We start from the raw sequence: 23544 nt of genomic DNA, 5'->3' as shown, positions 1-23544 counted from the left end.
GTGCATTTCCATTGGGTGTATGTCACTAGGAGGGGAATTGATGGGTCACAGGGTATCCATGTGAAAAGCTTCTGTAGTTACTGCCAAACTGTTTCCCTAATCAGTGGTTCTCAAACTTTTTGAAGTCAGGGTGCATTTAAAATCCTACAAATAATTGTAGGCGCACAATATACAGATTTCTGAGAATTAAGGCAAATATTAAAGAAAAAAATATATAAAGTCCAAGTGTGCTTTTATGGTAATTAAACAAAATAAATACGACAAAATTAAATTTATTCTGACATTAAAAAACATTTTTATGTTACATTTTTTGAGTTACGCTTTTTAAAATTCATAAAAAGAAAGGTTAAAAAGTTAAAAAATAAGAAGGTGACGGAGGACAACCTGACTTTGGGTGATGGGTATGCAATATAATTGAATGACAAGATAACCTGGACATGTTTTCTTTGAATATATGTACCCTGATTTATTGATGTCACCCCATTAAAATTAATAAAAATTTCTGTATTAAAAAATTAAAAAACAAGAAAAAAGTTATCTCTTTATATATATAGATACATTCTTAGTAAGATTTAGTAAATTCAGCAGGTCCTGGAGCGAATGTGTTGTTTTTTCATTCTTGTGTTTATGAGAAACATGACCTGATGTATCCTAGCGATTTCTTCAATATTTGCACATATATTTGAGAGGCAAACTCTCATTTCCTCGTCAACACATTGAAGAATTCCTCTTTTTACTCTTAATTGCGTGCAGAAAACCCCCACCATACCTATTATCTTAACTTTACACCAAAGGATGGAAGAAACTTGCCTCCAGTCTTTCCGGGGAACATGGGGGGTAGTGTAAACAATCCAGCACCACAGCTTAACAGCCTTTTGCAACCTAATCAGGCAAGTGAGGTGGGGGGTTGGGCAGACTGTCAGTTTGCAGCCAATTCCCCACACCTCCTTCCCCCAAAAATCTAAATTCCATAAACCCTGTTGGTTTTTTGGTCTCCAACAGGTACATATTTCTCTGGAATACCATAGGTTGCACCTGGAAATCTTCTAGGGCGCACCATTTTGAGAACCACTTCCCTAAGTGATTGTACCAATCTACATTCCCACCAGAAAGAATGTGGGCACTGGGTTGCTGCTGTCCAAGCTTGTAATACTTAGTATCTTTTACATTTTAGCTATTCTGGTAGTTGTGTAGGGTTTTTTTTAACTTTTTAAATGATTTTATTTATTGATTATAGGAAGGGAGGGAGAGAGAAACATTGATTTGTTGGTTTTTTTATGCATTCATTTGTTGATTCTTGTATATGCCCTGATGAGAGATTAAATGTGCAACCTAGTCTGACCTGTGGTGGTGCAGTGGGATAAAGCATCGACCTGGAACACTGAGGTCGCCAGTTCGAAACCTTGGGCTTGCCTGGTCAAGGCACATATGGGAGTTGATGCTTCCTGCTCCTCCCCCTTCTTTCTCTCTGTCTCTTTCACTCCTTTCTCTCTCTAAAAAATCAATAAATAAAAAAATTATTTTTTAAATGTGCAACCTAGGCATATGAGGATGATGCTCTCGCAATTGAGTACCTGGCCAGGGCTGACAGTAATTTCATTTTTAGAGAAAAGTTGTAAGAATAGGACAGAGAATTCATGTACACATATCACCCATATTTCCTGAATGTTAACATTTTCTACACTATTTAAAGTTCTTTTATTCCAAAAGTCCATATTCATTGTATTTTCTGCCGTTTGTGCATATCTCTTTTTTCTTTTTTTTTTTTGGTGTGTGTGTGTGTGTGTGTGTGTGTGTGTGAGAGAGAGAGAGAGAGAGAGAGAGAAACAGAGACAGAGAGAAGGACATGTAGGGACAGAAAGACAGGAAGGGAGAGAGATGAGAAGCATCAATTCTTCGTAGCAGCACCTTAGTTGTTCATTGATTGCTTCCTCATATGTGCCTTGACGGGGCTACAGCAGAGCAAGTGACCCGTTGCGCAAGCCAGCAACCATGGGGTCATGTTTATGATCCCACGCTCAAACTGCTGAGCCTGCGCTCAACCCGGTGATCTCGGGACTTTGAACCCGGGTCCTCCAGGTTCCAGTCCGATGCTTTCTCCACTGCACCACTGGTTAGGCAGTGCACATCTCTTTTTAAAGACAATTTTAATATCCAGACCAGGTGGTTGCACAGTGGATAGAACGTCAACCCGGGATGCTGAGGACCCAGGTTTAAAACCCTCTGGTCACCAGCTTGAGTGCTGGGTCACCGGCTTGAGCATGGGATCATAGACATGACCCCTTGGTCGCTGGTTTGAGCCCAAGGTTCGCTGGCTTGAGCTAGGGGTCATTGGCTCAGCTAGAGCCTCCCAGTCAAGGCACATATGAGAAAGCAATTAATGAACAACTAGGTATCACAAGTATGAGCTGATGCTTTTCATCTCTCTCCCTTCCTGTCTGTCCCTCTCTCTCGCTGATATATATTTTTAAAAAAAGATAATTTTAATATACAGCCAATATGATTATCAGTGATTCCCCTTTATTTCTTCAAATATCCACAATATGGATGTTTCCAGTTGTCTCATATATGGCTTTTTACAGTGGAATTTGTTTGAGTCAGGTTCCAAACAAGGTCCCTATGTTGTATTTGATTGACGTAGTACATCTTTCTTTAGTAAACTGTCTCTTCAGACTGAATGAAGAGTTCTCATCTTTTTAGTCTGACGTGGCTACTTCCCATTTGATCCCAGCTTAAACTAACCACATCTTTTTATTGCTCTGTGGTGTTTTCAGGCACATTTTGTTAATATTTTGACTGTTTTCTGGTTGTCTTCAGAAAGACTTCTTCCATAAAGTTCTTCCATAAATTCACTGATTTCATCATTTTTCTGTTCATTTTTTCTTTTTGTCAGAGTTACAAAGAAAAGTAACAGGCTAGTAGAAAAGAGAAGGAAACCTAGATTAAATTAGGACTGACTGTAGTTATTTATAACTAATTTTTTACAGTAATTAAGTCAGAAAACACTGAATGTAGAATGTGATGATTAAATGTCCAGTTTTTTTTCCTTTTTCAGAAAATAGAAGCACGAGTGTCTGCTGATGAGGACCTCAAACTTTCTGACCTTTTAAAATATTACCTAAGAGAATCTCAAGCTGCTAAGGTAATTTTATTTTTTTTAAATATTTTATTTATTGCTTTTACAGAGAAAGGGGGTGGGGGGGAGTGAGAAATACCAATTCAATAGTTGCTTCACTTTAGTTGTTCATCATATGTGCCTTGACTGGGCAGACCCAGGGGTTTGAACCGGTGACAGTGTCCTGGGTCGATGCTCTATTTACTGTGCCACAACAGGTCAGGCTGCTTTACATTTTTTAATGAATTATTTAACAAAAATCATGTCTTTAAATGTTGTTAGACTCAAGGCTGTTAAAGATAATTTATCTTTTTCTAAATATATATTGATTTTAGAGGGGGCGGAAGGGGGAGGAGAGAGAGAGAGAGACAGGGACAGGAACACAAGCTGTTCCTGGCAACCTCTGTACTTTGGAATGATGCTCTAACCATCTGGACTATCTAGCCAAGGCAAGATAATTTATTTCTTGATTTTAAATTATATTTTCAACTGTGAATTTGTTTCTCCTTCAAGAAATTATAGATCAGGGAACCCCACAAAAAAGTTTGCTCTGTTGCCTGACCAGGCTGTGGTACAGTGGATAGAGCATAGACCTGGGACGCAGAGGACCCAGGTTTGAAACACCGAGGTCACTGGCTTCAGCACAGGCTCATCCGGCCTAACTCAGGGTCGCTGGCCTTGAGCAAGGGGTCACTGGCTTGGCTGTAGCACCCTGGTCAGGGCACACATGCATAGCAGTCGGTGAGCAACTAAAGGGACACAACTACGAGTTGGTGCTTCTTGTCTCTGTCCGTCTCTCTCAAGAAAAAAAAAAAAAAAAGTTTACTTTGTAAAATTCTGATACAAAATAGTCTAAAACTTTTTTTTGCCTGACCAGGCGGTAGCGCAGTGGATAGAGCGTTAGACTAGGATGCGGAAGGACCCAGGTTCGAGACCCCGAGGTCACCAGCTTGAGCGCGGGCTCATCTGGCTTGAGCAAAAAGCTCACCAACTTGGACCCAAGGTCGCTGGCTCCAGCAAGGAGTTACTCAGTCTGCTGAAGACCCCCGGTCAAGGCACATATGAGAAAGCAATTAATGAACAACTAAGGTGTCACAACGAAAAACTGATGATTGATGCTGCTCATCTCTCTCCATTCCTGTCTGTCCCTATCTATCCCTCTCTCTGACTCTCTCTCTGTCCCTGTAAAAAAAAAAAAAAAAGAAAAGAAAAGAACTTTTTTTAGTGAATTTGATATATTTATGCAGGTAAAATGCCTGCAAAAACAAAAGTAAAACCCCCAAATAATTGTATAGCAGGATTCCTAATTTGGTCTGTGTAAGTCCTTTATTGAAGGTGAGAGCTCCATAAAACAAGGGTATGTTTTATTTTAAGGCAACTCAAATTTCCTTTTGGAAATCTAAGTTGCAAAACTAAAACTCTTGCAAATCTGAAAAATGTTTAACCAAAACATTTTTTTTCTTTTTGTGTGTGTGAGAGAGACAGGGAGAAAGATGAGAAGCACCAACTTGTAGTTGTGGCACCTTAGTTATTCATTAATTGTTTCTCATATGTCGCTTGACCCGAGGGCTCCAGCCGAGCCAGTGACACTTTGCTCAGGGCAGCGACCTTGGGCTCAAGACAACCACCTTTGGGCTCTAGGTGGCTATTTCAAGATTTCAAACCTGGGTAGTCAGTATCCCAGGTCGACCGTCTGGTCACTGCGCCACCACCTGGTCAAGCTAACAGAAACATCTTTTTTTTTTTTTTTTTTTTTTTTGTATTTTTCTGAGGTTGGAAACGGGGAGGCAGTCAGACAGACTCCCACATGCGCCCGACCAGGATCCACCCGCCATGCCCACCAGGGGGCGATGCTCTGCCCATCTGGGGCGTCGCTCTGCCACAGTCAGAGCCATTCTAGCACCTGAGGCAGAAGCCACAGAGCCATCCCCAGCGCCCGGGCAAACTTCGCTCCAGTGGAGCCTCGGCTGCGGGACGGGAAGAGAGAGACAGAGAGGAAGGAGAGGGGGAGGGATGGAGAAGCAGATGGGCGCTTCTCCTGTGTGCCCTGGCCGGGAATCAAACCCAGGACTCCTGCACGCCAGGCCGACGTTCTACCACTGAGCCAGCTGGCCAGGGCCTAACAGAAACATCTTAAAAAGCATGGAAAACAGTGACTCAGATACTCCAAAATCAGTGTGAATTTATGAATTGAGGTTTTGCACAGAAAACTCCCATTTCTTCACCAGTGCTTTAAACAGCATTATTTTCATTTCTCATCAAATTAGAAATAACTCTTTTAGGGACTTTAATCACATAATCCCTTTGAGGACTTTACTTGCAAATACACAATCTATATCAAATTTTTAAAATCAAATTGTGTCTTAAACGGTTTATGATGGAGGGGCCACAATTAAATGAATCATTGGCTTTTTTTTTTCGTTTTTGACACCTTAGCTGTTCATTGATTGCTTTCTCATATGTGCCTTGACCATGGGCCTTCAGCAGACCAAGTAAGCCCTTGGTCAAGCCAGCGACCTTGGGTCCAAGCTGGTGAGCTGTTTTTGCTCAAGCCAGATGAGCCCGCGCATAAGCTGGCAACCTCGGGGTCTCGAACCTGGGTCCTCTGCATCCCAGTCCGACGCTCTATCCACTGTGCCACCGCCTGGTCAGGCTTGAAGACTTTAAATTCGTTATTTTATTATGTGTAGTTGGGGTGTGTGGTTTTTTGTTTGTTTGTTTGTTTTGAAAGAAAGGAGGGGAGGGAGAGTAGGGGAATGCGAGGTAGAAAGAGAGAAGCATGAGCTCATTTTCCACTTAAGTTGTATATAGTATATACTTGTTAATAAGTACCTTTTATTTATTTATTTTTATCTTTTTTTTTTTTTTTTTTTTTTTTTTTTTTTTTTTTTTTTGCATTTTTCTGAAGCTGGAAACAGGAAGAGACAGACAGACTCCCGCATGCACCCGACCGGGATCCACCCGGCACGCCCACCATGGGGCGATGCTCTGCCCACCGCTGAGCCAACCGGCCAGGGCCCATAAGTACCTTTTAGAACAGAACATGGCTTTAAAAGTAAATTCAGCCTGACTAGGCGGTGGCACAGTGGATAGAGTGTCGGACTGCGATGCAAAGGACCCAGGTTCGAAATCCTGAGGTCACCAGCTTGAACGCAGGCTCACCAGCTTGAGCCCAAAGGTCACTGGCTTGAAGCCTAAGGTCGCTGGCTTGAGCTAGGGGTCACTCACTCTGCTGTAGTCCCCGGTCAAGGCACATACGAGGAAGCAATCAATGAACAACTAAGGTGCTGCAGCGAAGAATTGATGCTTCTCATCTCTCTCCCTTTCTGTCTGTCTGTCTGTCTGTCCCTGTCTGTCCCTCTCTCTAACTCTGTCTCTGTCACCAAAAAAAAAAAAAAGGTAAATTCAAACTTAACTGTAAGAATTAAAACTACACCAGCAGGCCCTGGCCGGTTGGCTCAGCGGTAGAGCGTCGGCCTGGCAGCTGGGGACCAGGGTTCGATTCCCGGCCAGGGCACATAGGAGAAGCGCCCATTTGTTTCTCCACCCCCCCCCTCCTTCCTCTCTGTCTCTCTCTTCCCTTCCCTCAGCCAAGGCTCCATTGGAGCAAAGATGGCCCGGGCGCTGCGGATGGCTCCTTGGCCTCTGCCCCAGGCACTGGAGTGGCTCTGGTCGCGGCAGAGCGACGCCCCGGAGGGGCAGAGCATTGCCCCCTGGTGGGCAGAGCGTCGCCCCTGGTGGGCGTGCCGGGTGGATCCCAGTCGGGCGCATGCGGGAGTCTGTCTCTCCCCGTTTCCAGCTTCAGAAAAATACAAAAAACAAAAAAAACAAAACTACACCAGCATAGCCCTGGCTAGATATCTTGGTGGGTTAGAGCATCGTTCCTAAGCACAGAGGTTGCCAGTTCAATCCCCGGTCAGGGCATATAAAGGAACAGATGATCTCGCCTCTCTCCTGCTCTCTCCCTTTCTCACTATAATATCAGTAAATAAAAATTTTAGAAATTAAAACAAAGAAACTTCACCAGAGTATCACTACATACCTTAATTAGAGTGGCTAAGTGAAAAAGTTATATCAAAAATTATAGCAACTGGAACTCTCACATACAGTTGGTGGAAATGTGATACAACACTTAGGAAAAGTATCACAGTGTTTTTTTAATTAAACATGGGCTACCCTATGATCCAGTCATTCCAGTTTAATATTTGAAAGCATATGTGCCCACAGATACTCACATCACCTTTATTTGTAATAGCTGAAAACGGGCAACAACAACCCTAATGTCCACCAGCAGGTGAGTGGAATAACAAATTGCGGTATCGCCATACAATGGAATGTTACTCAGCAAGATAAAGGAATGAACTACTCATACAAGCAACAACATGGATGAATCTCAAAAGATTGTGAAAGAAGCCAAACAATAAAGGACATAGTTTACACTAGAGTTCACTCTTAGTCCTTTACATTCTGTGGATTTTAACAAATGGATGTGTTATACATTCTGTGGGTTTTAACAAATGTGTGATGATGTTATCAACCTTTATAAGTATCGTGCAGAATAGTTTCACTGCCCTAAAAATCTTTTGTCTTCCATCTATTCATCCTACTTCCCCCAACCACTGTTGGTCTATTTTTATTGTCTCCATAGTTTTACCTTTTCCAGAATGTCATATAGTTGGGTCTTTTCAGATTGACTCTTTTCAGTTAGTAATATGCTTGTAACTTTCCTCTATGTCTTTTCCTGACTTGATAACTCATTTCTTTTTAGCACTGAATAATATTCAGTTGTACAGATATACCAAGTTGACCTCCTGAAGTACCTCTTAGTTGCTTGCAGGTTTTGGTAGTTATGAATGAAGCTGCTATAAAATTCATGTGCAGGACCTGGCCGGTTGGCTCAGTGGTAGAGCATCGGCCTGGCGTGCAGAAGTCCCGGGTTCAATTCCCGGCCAGGGCACACAGGAGAAGCGCCCACCTTCTTCTTCTTCTCCACCCCTCTTCCTCTCCTTCCTCTCTGTCTCTCTCTTCCCCTCCCGCAGCCGAGGCTCCATTGGAGCAAAGTTGGCCCGGGTGTTGGGATGGCTCTGTGGCCTCTACCTCAGGCACTAGAATGGCTCTGGTTGCAGCACAGCGAAGCCCCGGATGGGCAGAGCATCGCCCCCTGGTGGGCATGGCGGGTGGATCCCGGTCGGGTGCATGCGGGAGTCTGTCTGACGGCCTCCCTGTTTCCAACTTCAGGAAAAAAAAAAATTCATGTGTAGGTGTTTAGATGGACATAGGTTTTCAGCCCTTGAATAAACACCAAGGAGCACAGTTGCTAGATGATGTGTAAAGAGTGTGTTTAGTTCTACACCATTTTGCATTTCCACCCTCACTGAATGAGAGTTGCTGTTCCTTCATATCCTTACCGGCATTTGGTATTGTCAGTGTTGTGGATTTTGGCCATTCTAACAGGTGTATGATGGTATATCACTGTTTTGATTTGCATTTCCTTGATGGCATGTGATGTGAAGCATCTTTTGACATATTTATTTGCCATCTATGTATCTTCTTTGGTGAAGTGTGAGTTTAAAAAATTGGCCTGGCCCTGCCCAGATAGCTCAGTTGGTTAGAGCATTGTCCTAGTACATAAAGGTTGCAGGTTTGATCCTCAGTCAGGGTACATACAGGAACAGATCTATGTTTCTCCCTCTCTTTCCCTTCCTCTCTCTAAAGTCAATAAAGACCCTAGCCAGTGGCTAGAGTGTCGGCCTGGCATGTGGACATCCCAGGTTCGACTCCTGGTCAGGGCACACAAGAGAAGTGATTATCTGCTTCTCTTCCCCTCCTGCAGCCAGTGACTTGATTGGTTCAGGCATGGGCACCGGACACTGAGGAGAGCTCAGTTGGCCCAAGCATATCAGCCTCAGGTGCTAAAAATGGCTCAGTTGATTTGATTCAAGCATTGGCCCCAGAGAGGGGTTGCCAGGTGGATCCCAGTCAGGGTGCATGTGGGAGTCTGTCTCACTATCTCCCTTCCTCTCACTTAAAAAAATCAATCAGTCAATCAATCAATAAGAAGAAAATCAATAAATAAATTCTTTTAAAATTGGTCTTTAACCCATTTTTGAGTTGTTCATTTTCTATTGTTGAGTCATTAAAATTCTTTGTGTATTTTATTTTATTTTATTTTATTTTTCCTTACAGAGACAGAGAGAGAGTCAGAGAGAGGGATAGATAGGGACAGACAGACAGGAACGGAGAGAGATGAGAAGCATCAATCATCAGTTTTTTGTTGCGGCACCTTAGTTGTTCATTGATTGCTTTCTCATATGTGCCTTGACCGTGGGCCTTCAGCAGACCAAGTAACCCCTTGCTTGAGCCAGCAACCTTGGGTCCAAGCTGGTGAGCTTTTGCTCAAACCAGATGAGCCCACGCTTAAGCTGGCGACCTCGGAGTCTTCAACCTGGGTCCTCTGCATCCCAGTCCGACGCTCTATCCACTGTGCCACCGCCTGGTCAGGCTCTTTGTGTATTTTAGATAGCAGTATTTTTGTGTGTGTGTGAAAAAGAGAGACATAGATAGGAAAGGAAAGAGATGAGAAGCATTGACTCGTAGTTGTAGCACTTGAATTGTTCATTGACTGCTTCTCATATGTGCCTTACCTGGGGGGGGACAGTGACCCCTTGCTCAAGCCAGCAACCATGGGGTCATGTCTGTGATCCCACACTCAAGCCAGCAACCTCGGGGTTTCATAACAAGGTCCTCAGCATCCCAGGCCAACGCTCTATCCACTGTGCCACCATTTAGTCAAGTGGTATTGTGTTTTTAATTTCCAATTTCACTTGTTCATTGCTGGTATATAAGAAAATATTTGATGGTCCTGGCTGCTTGGCTCAGTGGTAGAGCATCAGCCTGGTGTGTGGAGGTCCCAGGCTCAATTCCTGGTAGAACACACAGATGTGACCATCTGCTTCTCCACCCTTCCCCTTTCCCCTCTTCCCTCTTTCTATCTCTCCCCCTCCCACAGCCAAGGCTCCGCTGGAGCAAGTTGACCCGAGTGCTGAGGATGGCACCATGGCCTCTCCTCAGGTGCTAAAATGGCTCTGGTTGTATTGGAGCAATGGCCCCAGATGGGCAAAGAATTGCCCCCTAGTGGACTTGCCCAGTGGATCCCAGTCAGGCGCATGCAGGATTCTGTCTCTTTGCCTCCCCGATTCTCACTTCAGAAAACATACCAAAAAAAAAAAAAAGATATGTGAAAAGACGGCTTGACCTGCGGTGGCGCAGTGGATAAAGCCTCGACCTGGAATGCTGAGGTCGCTGATTCAAAACCCCAGGCTTGCCTGGTCAAGGCACATATGGAAGTTGATGCTTCCTGCTCCTCCCTCCTTCTCGCTCTTTCTCTCCCCCCCAAATGAATAAATAAAATCTTTTTTAAAAAAAAGAAAAATGAGCCTGATCAGGCAGTGGCGCAGTGGATAGAGTGTCGGACTGGGATGCTGAGGACCCAGGTTCGAGACCCCGAGGTCACCAGGTTGAGCGCAGGCTCATCTGGTTTGAGTAAAAGCTCACCAGCTTGGACTCAAGGTCACTGGCTCGAGCAAGGGGTTACTCGGTCTTCTGAAGGCCCGCGGTCAAGGCACATATGAGAAAGCAATCAATGCACAACTAAGGTGTCACAATGTGGAACAAAAAACTAATGATTGATGCTTCTCATCTCTCCATTCCTGTCTGTCTGTCCCTGTCTATCCCTCTCTCTGACTCTCTCTTTGTCTCTGTAAAAAATAAAAATTTAAAAAATTATAAAAAAAAATTAATTTAAAAAAAAAAAGAAAAATGAAAAGACAACCCACAGATTAGAAGAAAATACTTGTAAGTTATGAGAGTCCCTATAAATGACTGGCATCCAGAATATATAATATAAAGAACTCTTATAATTGAATGAAAATACAAATAGCTCAATTAAAAAATGAGCAAAGGCCTGACCAGTCGTGGTGCAGTGGATAGAGCATCAACCAGGGACACTAAGGACCCAGATTCAAAACCCCAACATTGCCAGCTTAAGTATGGGAACATCCGGTTTGAGCTCAGGATCACTGTCTTGAAGCCCAAGGTTGCTGGCTTGAGCCCAAAGGTTGCTGGCTTGAGCAAAGGGTCAGTGGCTCAGCTGGAGCCCCTCCCACCATCAAGGCTTGTATAAGAAGCAATCAATGAACAGCTAAAGTGCCATAATTACAAGTTGATGTTTCTCAAATCTCTCTCCCTTCCTCTCTCTCTCTCTCTTTCCCCCCGCCCTCTTAAAAAATGGGGGATGGGAGGCAAAGGACTTGAACAAGCATTTCTCCAAAGAAGATATACAAATGGTTAATGAATACATAAAAAGATGCTCAACATAATTAGCTGTCAGAGAAATGCAAATCAAATCCACACTGAGATATCACTTCACACCCTCTAGGTAGCTTTAATCAAAAAGATAAGTGTAGACAAGATGTGGAGTAATTGTAACATTCACACAGTGGCAGCCACTTTGGAAAACAGTCTGGTAGTTTCTCAATGTATTTATATTTAATGTCAAGTTACCAGATGAACCAGTAATACAGCCCCCTAAGTAATGAGATATGAGAGAAATGAAAAAGTTAAATAAGTAAATAAATGAAAACATGTCCTCACAAAAACTTATACACATACACACACACAAGCATTACTCGTATTAGGCAAAAAAAATGGAATCAAACCTAAATGATGGATGGACAAGTCAATGCGGTAGATTCATACAACGAAATAGTATTTAGCAATAAAAAGGAAGGAAGGTACTGATTCATGCTGTAATGTGGCTGAATTCTAAACATTAGAGTAAGTTACAAAAGCCATTCATATTGTATGATTTATTTTTTGTATTATTTTTATTGATTCATTTTGGAGAGGGGAGAGAAGGGGGTTGGAGCAAGAAGCACCAACTCCCGTATGTGCCTTGACCAGGCAAGCCCAGGGTCTTGAACCAGCAACCTCAGTGTTCCGGGTTGATGCTTTATCCACTGCGCCACCACAGGTCAGGCTGTATGATTTATTTTTTTTTTTTTATTCATTTTAGAGAGGAGAGGGAGAGACAGAGAGAGAGAGAGGGAGGGAGAGAGAGGAGAGAAGCTGGAAGCATCAACTCCCATATGTGCCTTGACCAGGCAAGCCCAGGGTTTCAAACCAGCGACCTCAGCATTTCCAGGTCGACGCTTTATCCACTGTGCCACCACAGGTCAGGCTGTATGATTTATTTTTTAAGAGAGAGAAGAGGGAAGGAGGAGAGAGAGAGAAGCATCAACTTGTTCCACTTAGTTGTGCACTCATTGATTGCTTCTCATACATGCCCTGTGGCTTGAGCCGGTACCTTTGGAATCAGGCTGGCATTGCTGGGATGGAACCAGCGACCTTGGCGCTCCAGGCTGACCTATCCACTGTGCCACTGGCCAGGGCCATATGTTTTTTGTTGTGTGTCTTTTTGTTTTGTTTTGTTTTGTTTTGTTTTTGACAGAGACTGAGAGAGGGACAGATAGGGACAGACAGACAGGAAGGGAGAGAAATGAGAAGCATCAATTCTTCATTGGGGCACCTTAGTTGTTCATTGATTGCTTTCTCACATGTGCCTTGACCACAGCAGAGCGAGTGACCCCTTGCTCAAGCCAGTGACCTTGGGCTGCAGGCCACCGACCTTTGGGCTCAAGCTAGCAACCCCGCGCTCAAGCTGGTGAACCCACGCTTAAGCTGCAACCTCGGGGTTTCGAACCTGGGTCCTCCGCATCCCAGTTCGAAGCTGTATCCACTGCGCCACCACCTGGTCAGGCTGATCTCATTTTTTTTTTTTTTTTTTTTTTTTTTGTATTTTTCTGAAGCTGGAAACGGGGAGAGACAGCCAGACAGACTCCCGCATGCGCCCGACTGGGATCCACCCGGCACGCCCACCAGGGGCAAGGCTCTGCCCACCAGGGGACGATGCTCTGCCCCTCCGGGCGGTCGCTCTGCCGCGACCAGAGCCACTCTAGCACCTGGGGCAGAGGCCAAGGAGCCATCCCCAGTGCCCGGGCCATCTTTGCTCCAATGGAGCCTTGGCTGCGGGAGGGGAAGAGAGAGACAGAGAGGAAGGAGGGGGGGTGGAGAAGCAAATGGGCGCTTCTCCTATGTGCCCTGGCCGGGAATCGAACCTGGGTCCCCCGCACACCAGGCCGACGCTCTACCTCTGAGCCAACCAGCCAGGGCCTGATTTCATTTTTTAATGAAATGGCCAGCATAAGCAAATCCATACAGATAGAAAGCATTAATGATTGAGGGTGGGAGGTGAAGATGGAGAGTAACTATTAATGGATATAGGGTTTCTTTTTGGGTGACAAAAGTGTTTCAGAATTGGTTGTAGCGATGGTTAAGCAACTCTGCAAGCGCCTAAAAACCACTGAATTGTGCACTTCGAGTGAGTGAGCTACATGGTCTGTGCATTATATCCCAATAAAGCTGTTATTAAAAAGACAGAAGCGTCACCCTGTCCAGAATGTCCCAATACACAGAGGTTGCTGGCTCAGTCCCTAGTGAAGGCACATTCAGAAACAGAGCGATGTTTCTGTCTCTCTCTCTCTCTCCCTTCCTCTCTCTGAAAAAAATCAATAAAATTAAGAAACAAAGTACAGAAATGTTTACTCTGTGATGGTGAAGTGGGTAACACATCGACCTGGAATGCTGAGGTCACTGGTTCAAAGCCCTGGGCTTACCCGGTCAAGGCACATACAACAAGCAATCATTGAAAATCTAAAGTGAAGCAGCTATGAGTTGATACTTCTCACTCCCTCACTTTTCTCTCTCTCCTCTCTCTGTAGAGTCAATAAATAAAACATCTTTAGAAAACAAAAGAGTAACTAGCATGTGGTATGAGTGTTACAGTTTAGCTGGGAGGATGATTAGGCGGTGGTGGCGGTGCAATGTGCAGCCTATATTATTGTGAAGTATTCTGTTTTATAGGATCTTCTCTATCGAAGATCTAGGTCGCTAGTGGATTATGAAAATGCTAATAAAGCACTGGATAAAGCAAGAGCAAAAAATAAAGATGTTCTACAGGCTGAAACATCTCAACAATTATGTTGTCAGAAATTTGAAAAAATATCAGAATCTGCAAAACAAGGTACTGTTATATTAACCTTTGATAAGGTATGCTTTACACTAGTATGTAAATTAAATAATTAATCCTAATGTCTTTTGTTCACAGAACTCATAGATTTTAAGACGAGAAGAGTTGCAGCATTCAGAAAAAATTTAGTGGAACTGGCAGAGTTGGAACTGAAGCATGCAAAGGTAAGGTCATATTAAAGGTTTGTTAATTTAAGGAACTTACAACTTAGAAATGAATCAGTTATGAAATTGATTCCGGGGTTACTGTAAGAACTATTCCTGAATTGAAATTACTTTTTACAAGTTTATTTCACTTCCTAAAAATATTTGGTTTTAGACAGACCAGGCGGTGGCGCAGTGGATAGAGCATAGGATTGGGACGCAGAGGACCCAAGTTTGAAACCCCGAGGTTGCCGGCTTGACGCCGGCTCATCTGGTTTGAGCAAGGCTCACCAGCTTGAGCCCAAGGTCGCTGGCTTGAGCAACCGGTCACTCGGTCTCCTTAGCCCGCCCCCCCCCCCCCCCCCCCCCCGGTCAAGGCACATATGAGAAAACAATCAATGAACAACTAAGGAGCCACAACAAAGAATTGATGCTTCTCATCTCTCTCCCTTCCTGTCTCTCCGTATCTGTCCCTTTCTCTGTCTCTCTCTGTCTCTGTCACAGAATGTGTGTGTGTGTGTGTGTGTATATAAATTTTATCATACAGAATTTACTGCTATACATGATAATCCTACAATATGGTGGACATTTTTAATTTGTATGAACTTTTAATGTCTTCATCCAATTTTTATATATATATATTTTGTTGTTGTTGTTGTTTTGTTTTGTTTTTATTTTTCCAAAGCTGGAAACAGGGAGGCAGTCAGACAGACTCCTGCATGCGCCCGACTGGGATCCACTCGGCATGCCCACCAGGGGGCGATGCTCTGCCCCTCTGGGGCGTCGCTCTGTTGCATCCAGAGCCATTCTATCGCTTGAAGCAGAGGCCACAGAGCCATCCTCAGCGCCTGGGCCAACTTTGCTCCAGTGGAGCCTTGGCTGCAGGAGCGGAAGAGAGAGACAGAGAGGAAGGAGAGGGGGAGGGGTGGAGAATCAGATGGGCGCTTCTACTGTATGCCCTGGCCGGGAATCGAACCCGGGACTCCCGCATGCCAGGCCGACGCTCTACCGCTCAGCCAACCGGCCAGGGCCTTTTTTATATATTTTTTAATCTAAATTGTAATTTAAAAGATTGATCTAGCATGACCAAGTGGTGGCGCAGTGGATAGAGCGACAGACTGGGACCCAGAGGAACCAGGTTTGAAACCCTGAGGTCGCCAGCTTGAGCGTAGCAAAGAATTGATGCTTCTCATCTCTCTCCATTCCTGTCTGTCTGTCCCTATCTGTCTCTCTCTCTGTCTCTTTCTCTCTCTCTCTCTCTCTCTCTCTCACACACACACACACACACACACAATAGTATGTGGCACCAAAAAAGGCTAAATTTTTTAGTTTTTATTCTCTCTGTACTAATTGGTATTAATTAATATTCTGTGATTATAATTATTTAGGTAGTTATGAATTCACCTCTATATTATCATCAACCATTATGTCTCCATTTTATCTATGAAGAGTATAAGAATTATCAAATTCCTCATTAAAATCAAGAAAAAGTTTTGATAAGTTTGGCATGATATATATATTTACTGAACCCTGGGTTGGTTTCTAATGTTCACTGTTTTTGTTATTTTCTTTGTTTGGTTATTTATTTATTTTTTGAGAGAGAACAGAAAGGACAGGAAAGGAGAGAGGGGGAGAAGCATCACCTGGTAGTTGCTTTCACTTTAGTTGTACATTGAGCTTCTCGTACCAGGGCCATGTCAGTGTTCCCCTTGCTCAAGCCAGCGACTCTGCACTCAGGGCCAGCAACCTCAGGGTTTTGAACTGGAGACCTCAGTGTTCCAGGTCCACGTTCTATTCACTGTATCACCACTGGACATGATGTTTTTGTTATATTTATTTATTTATTGTGTTTTTCTTAAGTGACAAGCAGGGAGACAGAGAGACTCCCACATGTGCCCAACTGGGATCAACATGGAAAGTCCACTAGGGGTCAATGCTCTGCCTATCTGGGGCCGTTGCTTCGTTGCAACCGGAGCCATTTTAGCGCCTTAGGCGAAACCATGGTGCCATCCTCAACACCCCGGGCCAGCTTGCCCCAGTGGAACTTTGGCTGCAGGAGGGGAAGAGATAGAACAGAGAAAGGGAAAGATGGAGACGCAGATGGGCACTTCTCCTGTGTACCCTGACCAGGAATTAAACCGGGGACATCCACACGCCAGGCCGACACTCAACCACTGAGCCAACCGGCCAGGATCTGTTTTTGTTCTTTTTAAAGAAGTTATAGCCTGACCAGGCAGTGGCACAGTGAATAGAGCATCGGACTGGGACGTGGAGAACCCAGGTTCAACACCCCGAGGTCGCCAGCTTAAGCATGGGCTCATCTGGTTTGAGCAAGGCCACCAGCTTAAGCCCAAGGTCGCTGGCTTGAACAAGGGGTCAGTTAGTTGGTCTGCTGTAGCCCCCCCGATCAAGGCGCATATGAGAAAGCATTCAATGAATAACTAAGGTGCTGCAACAAAGAATTGATGCTTCTCATCTTTCTCCCTTCCTGTCTGTCTGTCCCTCTCTCTCTGTCTCTGTCACAAAAATATAAAATAAAATATACTAAAATAATAATTTTTAAAAAATAAAGAGGCTATAAACTATCAAAGGTTCTGTTCTAAAGCAACAAAGGGTTGGCGGCCTGACCTGTGGTAGCACAGTGGATAAAGCGTCAACCTGGAACGCTGAGGTCGCCAGTTCAAAACCCTAGGCTTACCGAGTCAAGGCACATATGGGAGTTGATGCTTCCTCCTCCTCCTCTCTCTCTCTCTCTCTCTCTCTCTCTCTCTCTCTCTCTCTTCTCTACAATGAATTAAAAAATTTAAAAAATAAAATAAAAAAGAAAGGGTTGGCAATATAGCCTATGAACCAGGAGTGACATTTCTGTTTTTATTTTATTTTTTTACTTTTTTTTTTTTTTTTTTTTTTTACAGAGACAGAGAGAGAAGGATAGATAGGGACAGACAGACAGGAACGGAGAGGGATGAGAAGCATCAATCATCAGTTTTTCGTTGCGACACCTTAGTTGCTCATTGATTGCTTTCTCATATGTGCCTTGACCATGGGGCTACAGCAGACCGAGTAACCCCTTGTTCACCCAGTGACCTTGGTCCAAGCTTTGCTCAAACCAGATGAGCCGCCTGACCTGTGGTGGAGCAGTGGATAAAGCATCGACCTGGAAATGCTGAGGTCACCGGTTCAAAGCCCTGGGCTTGCCTGGTCAAGGCACATACGGGAGTTGATGCTTCCAGCTCCTCCCCCTTCTCTCTCTCTGTCTCTCCCTCTCCTCTCTAAAATGAATAAATAAATAAATTAATTAAAAAAAAAACAAAAAAAAAACCAACAGATGAGCCTGTGCTCAAGCTGGCGACCTTGGGGTCTCGAACCTGGGTCCTCCGCATCCCAGTCCGACGCTCTATCCACTGCGCCACTGCCTGGTCAGGCACGTTTCTGTTTTTAAATGGTTATTTTAAAAATACGTCCCTGCCGGCCCTGGCCGGTTGGCTCAGTGGTAGAGCATCAGCCTGGCGTGCAGAAGTCCCGGGTTCGATTCCCGGCCAGGGCACACAGGAGAAGCGCCCATCTGTTTCTCCACCCCTCCCCTTCTCCTTCCTCTCTGTCTCTCTCTTCCCCTCCCGCAGCGAGGCTCCATTGGAGCAAAGATGGCCCGGGCGCTGGGGATGGCTCCTTGGCCTCTGCCCCAGGCGCTGGAGTGGCTCTGGTCGCAACAGAGCGACGCCCCGGAGGGGCAGAGCATCGCCCCCTGGTGGGCAGAGCGTCGCACCCTGGTGGGCGTGCCGGGTGGATCCCGGTCGGGCGCATGAGGGAGTCTGTCGGACTGTCTCTCCCCGTTTCCAGCTTCAGAAAAATACAAAAAAAAAAAACCATCCCTACCCTGGCTGGCTAGCTCTGTTGGTTAGAGCATCACTCCACAGCACGAAGGTTGGCACTTCAATCCTCCCTCTACCCCAGTAGGGTACATACAGAAACAGATCGATGTTTCTGTCTCTCCCTCCCTCCCTTAAATCAATAAAATAAACATTTTAAAAAATAAAACATAGCCTGACCAGGTGGTGGCGCCACACATAGGGCGTCAGACTGGGATACAGAGGACCCAGGTTCGAAACTTTGAAGTTGCCAGCTTGAGCGTGGGCTCATCCGGCTTGAGTGCATGCTATCCAGCTTGGGCATGGGTTTGCTGGCTTGAGCATGGGATCATAGACGTGACCCCATGGTCGCTGGCCTTAGCAAAGGGTCACTCACTTTGCTGTAGCCCCCTGGGTCAAGGCACATATGAGAAAAAAATCAGTGAACAAGTAAGGTGCCACAACGAAGAATTGATGCATCTCATCTCTCTCCCTTCCGGTCTGTCCCTGTCTGTCCCTCGCTCTGTCTCTTTCTCTGTCTGTGTCACACACACACAAAAAAAGTTAAAAATATTTCATGATGTGATAATTATATAAAATTTGAATTTAATCTATAAATAAAATGTTATTTGAATATAGTCAGCTCATTCATTAAGCTTTGTCTATGATTGCTTTCACAGTACTTTAGAAAAAGGGAGCCTGACCTGTGGTGGCGCAGTGGATAAGGGCGTCGACCTGGAACGCTGAGGTCGCCAGTTCGAAACACTGGGTTTGCCTGGTCAAGGCACATATGGGAGTTGATGCTCTCTGTTCCTCCCCCCTTCTCTCTTTCTCTCTCTGTCTTTTAAAAAAAATTATGTTAAAGCAAAAAAGTGAGTAACTGAAAGAGACCAGATGTCTCTTGAAGTCTAAAATATTCACTGTTTAGCCCTTGACAGGAAAACCTTGCTGACTCCTTGTAAAGGTTGATGTCAGCCTCTGACTTCCAGATTTTGTACTTCTTCAAATTCTTTCCGAAGTATGCTGTGTTCAGTTTTCTGATAGCTCTTCCAGCCCGGTGGCTTTCAAGTGGAGGTGGTTTTTCCTCCCAGGAGATATTTAGCCATTTCTGGAGACATTTGTGGATGTCACAACTGAGGTGGGTAGATTGCTACTGGCAGAGGCCAGGGATTCTGCTGAGCACCCACAATGCACAGGGCAGTCTACACAGGAAGGACTGTACAGTCCAAAAGGTCAAGGTTGCCGAGGTTGAGAAACTCTACTCTGTTTAAGATGTCTTTATGATTTTGTAAATCTGAACAGAATCTCATTTTGGTCTCAGAATCCACCTAAGTTATTCCAGAAAGACTAGATAGTTAAATTCACACGCAACATGGTTTGAAACTACCTTTGGATTTCATTTATTATAACTGGGATATGTGCCATCACATAATTGAAATCTTGTAACAGAAAACTAGATAGGTTACATTTGTGTCCTTGAAAATAGTCTCAAATGTATGATAAGGGTAGTAAAAAAAAGTGATCACACCAACTGAGGGTGTGAAGCGAGTCCTCATATGCCATGCTGGTGACTTGTGGGTTGGTGCACACCCTTTTGGAGTGTGTCTAAGTGCAGGGTATGCATCTTTTGACTCAGCAGTCAACTTGAGGAATATAACTTTAAGAAGATAATTTCAGGCCCTGGGTGGTTTGCTCAGTGGATAGACTGTCGGCCTGGCATGCAGACGTCCCAAGTTCCATTCCTGGTCAGGGCACACATGAGTAGCGACCATCTGCTTCTCTTCCCCTCCCTCTTCCCTTCTCTCAGCCAGTGTCTCAGTTGGTGTGAGCACCACTGAGGGATAGCTCGGTTGATTGGAGCATCACCCCAGACAGGGTTGCCTGGTGGATCCCGGTTGGGGTGCATGCGGGATAATTTTAAAAACATAGGCTTGCCTGACCAGGCGGTGGCGCAGTGGATAGAGCGTCGGACTGGGATGCCGAGGACCCAGGTGCGAGACCCCAAGGTCGCCAGCTTGAGTGTGGGCTCATTTGGTTTGAGCAAAAGTTCACCAGCTTGGACCCAAGGTCGCTGGCCCGAGCAAGGGGTTACTCGGTCTGCTGAAGGTACGCGGTCAAGGCACGTATGAGAAAGCAATCAATGAACAACTAAGGTGTCGCAATGCGCAACGAAAAACTAATGATTGATGCTTCTCATCTCTCCGTTCCTGTCTGTCTATCCCTCTCTCTGACTCTCTCTCTGTCTCTGTAAAAAAAAAAAAAAAAACATAGGCCCAAAGTCATTTATCACTGTCGACATACTGCCAACAAATTGACAGTAACCTAAATAACCTAAAACTGTTAAATATTTATGTTATTTCAGACTTTCAGATAGTTGTAAGGAAAGTACAAGAATTTCTTGATACTTTTTACCCAGATTCCTCAAACGTTCAGATGATCCCATTTGCTTTGTCCTTCCTCTTTACACACACACACTCTGTAAAAACACCTCACTTTGTCTTAAACCATTTGAGTAAATTGTGGATATGATGCCTCTTCACTCTCAAACACTTCAGTGTGAATTTTCTAAAACCAAATAATTCTCTTAAGTTTTCATTACCATAATAAAGATCAGAAACTTAATATTGGTATAATGCTTATCCAATCCACAAGCACTTAACTCACTTTTCACCAGTTTCAATAATGTCCTTAACAGCAGAAGGAGATTCAAAATAGTGTGTTGCATTCAGATCATGTCTTTTTACACTTTTTAATCTGGAAAAGTTCCTGAGTCTTGGTGTTATTATGTAACATTGGACACTATTAAAAGCACTGGCCTACAGAATACCCTTTAATTTGGGCTTAAGTATTGGGTTTAGGTTATGTACTTTTAGCAGAAATTCCAAAGAAGTGTGATGCTTATGTCTTCTCACTACATCATGGCAAAGCTACAATTTCACACTTTGGAATGAAGTCTTCTGCAGGGCCCTGCCCGGGTAGCTCGGTTGGAGCATCGTCCTGATACACCAAGCTTGCGGGTTCAATCCCCGGTCAGGGCACATACAAGAATCAACCAGTGAATACATGATAAGTGGAATAATATCTCCCTCTCTCTCTCTCTCTCTCTCTCTCTCTCTCTCTCCCTCCCTCTCTCCCTCCCTCCCTCCCTCCCCCTCCTCACCCCTTCTTTCCTCTCTCTCTAAGATCAGTAGGAAAAAAATTTTTTTAAGTATTCTGCGGGGATTGTGTAAAAATATCTCATCACTTAGTTACCAATGTCGAGTGTGGCAGCCACTAGCCTCATGTCGCTGTCAAACACTTCAAATGTGGGTGGTGCAACTGAGGAGCTGAGCTGTTGTTGTTGAATGTTGATTCTATTGATTTTAGAGAGAGGGAGAGACAGGAAAATTGATCTGCTGTAGTATGTACCCTGACCTGAGATCGAACTGGCAATCTCTGCATTTTAGGATGTTGGTATAACCATCTGAGCTATCCGACGAGGACAGATCTGAGTTTTTATTTACTTTTTTTTTTTTTTTTTTTTTTTTTTTTTTAGACAGAGAGAGAGTCAGAGAGAGGGATAGACAGGGACAGACAGACAGGAACGGAGAGATGAGAAGCATCAATCATTAGTTTTTTGTTGCACATTGAGACACATTAGTTGTTCACTGATTGCTTTCTAATATGTGCCTTGACTGCGGGCCTTCAGCAGACCGAATAACCCCTTGCTCAAGCCAGCAACCTTGGGTCCAAGCTGGTGAGCTTTTGCTCAAACCAGATGAGCCCGCACTCAAGCTGGCGACTTCGGGGTCTCGAATCTGGGTGTTCGGCATCCCAGTCCTACGCTCTATCCACTGTGCCACTGCCTGGTCAGGCTTATTTACTTTTAATTAATGGAAATTTAATATTGATTTAGCTGCATGTAGCTAATGGCTACAGTAGTAGCATTGTAGTAGTATACTATTTTTATCATCTATTCATGATTTTTTTTGTTTGTTTGTTTTTGTTTTTGTTTTTTTTTTGCATTTTTCTGAAGCTGGAAACAGGGAGAGACAGTCAGACAGACTCCCGCATGCGCCCGACCGGGATCCACCCGGCACGCCCACCATGGGGCGACGCTCTGCCCACCAGGGGGTGATGCTCTGCCCATCCTGGGCGTCGCCATGTTGCGACCAGAGCCACTCTAGCGCCTGGGGCAGAGGCCACAGAGCCATCCCCAGCGCCCGGGCCATCTATGCTCCAATGGAGCCTTGGCTGCGGGAGGGGAAGAGAGAGACAGAGAGGAAGGCGCGGCGGAGGGGTGGAGAAGCAAATGTGCGCTTCTCCTGTGTGCCCTGGCCGGGAATCGAACCCGGGTCCTCCGCACGCTAGGCCGATGCTCTACCGCTGAGCCAACCGGCCAGGGCCTATTCATGATTTTTTGCTGAGTCAAATAGAGTTATGGTGGTTGCCAAATGGTCATTCTCTAATTCCATCATGCTGTATACATTTTGGTTGACTTTCTACTCAATGAAAGAGGTTTTCCTTCATCCCTATTTATATATTATGTAAGCTAAATATACAGGATGGGACAAAAGTAGGTTTTATAGTTGTTCATCTGTAGTTAGAATAATACAATAGCCCTGGCCTGGTAGTCCAGTTGTTTGAGTGTTGTCCCACTGAGCAAGGGCTGAGGATTTGATCCTTAGTCTGGATACATGCAGAAATCAACCAGTGAATCTGTGTTTCTCTACCGTTCTCTCTCCCTCTCTCCCCTCACCTAGAATCAATAAACTTAATATAATACAAGAATAAACTCTGTTTCGTGTTTGCCCCACCCCGCCCTGTACTTAAATTTATCTTTACACATCTCTTATTTTGGGTGCCAGTTTACATCTTTTATGAATGGGTGCTTAAGGCCTGACCTGTGGTGGCACAATGGATAAAGCATCGACCTGGAACGCTGAGGTCCGCCGGTTCAGAACCCTGGCCTTTGCCCAGTCAAGGCACATGTGGGAGTTGATGCTCAAATGAATAAAGCCTTAAAAATTTTTTTTTTTAATTTTAAAAAATAGGTCCTTAAGTATGAATTTTATAGAACACTTTAGTTTGTAATCTTACTATTTTTATAAAAACTGCTGTAACTCTGCTACCATATATGCTAATAGCTAAAGTGAAGCGATGAGAACCTATTATACTAAAAAAATATTCAGTAGTTTAACTCGAATACAAAGGGCATATTTTACCCCTCACTAGAACATGCCAAATCAAAACATTAATATTGGTCTAGATGGAAATTTACTGAAGAATCTAGTATGTGCAAATTATTGTACA

At 44.4% G+C, this 23544-nt stretch overlaps 1 protein-coding gene across 2 annotated transcripts in view; it reads left to right on the top strand.

Annotated features, from left to right (window-relative positions):
* The window catches only part of SNX6 (sorting nexin 6), a 78553-nt gene that overhangs the window by 54068 nt on the left and 941 nt on the right, over positions 1-23544 (top strand). For both annotated transcript variants that reach the window (XM_066342001.1, XM_066342002.1), the window contains 3 exons: positions 3056-3142; positions 14096-14255; positions 14340-14425. In XM_066342001.1, coding sequence (XP_066198098.1) covers positions 3056-3142; positions 14096-14255; positions 14340-14425 — 333 coding nt within the window. The remainder of the gene's footprint in view (positions 1-3055; positions 3143-14095; positions 14256-14339; positions 14426-23544) is intronic.

Source organism: Saccopteryx leptura, chromosome 6, assembly GCF_036850995.1.
Source record: "Saccopteryx leptura isolate mSacLep1 chromosome 6, mSacLep1_pri_phased_curated, whole genome shotgun sequence".
NCBI lineage: Eukaryota > Metazoa > Chordata > Mammalia > Chiroptera > Emballonuridae > Saccopteryx > Saccopteryx leptura.
Note: the sequence above shows the minus strand (reverse complement) of the source record. Positions and strands in the feature narration are given on the sequence as shown.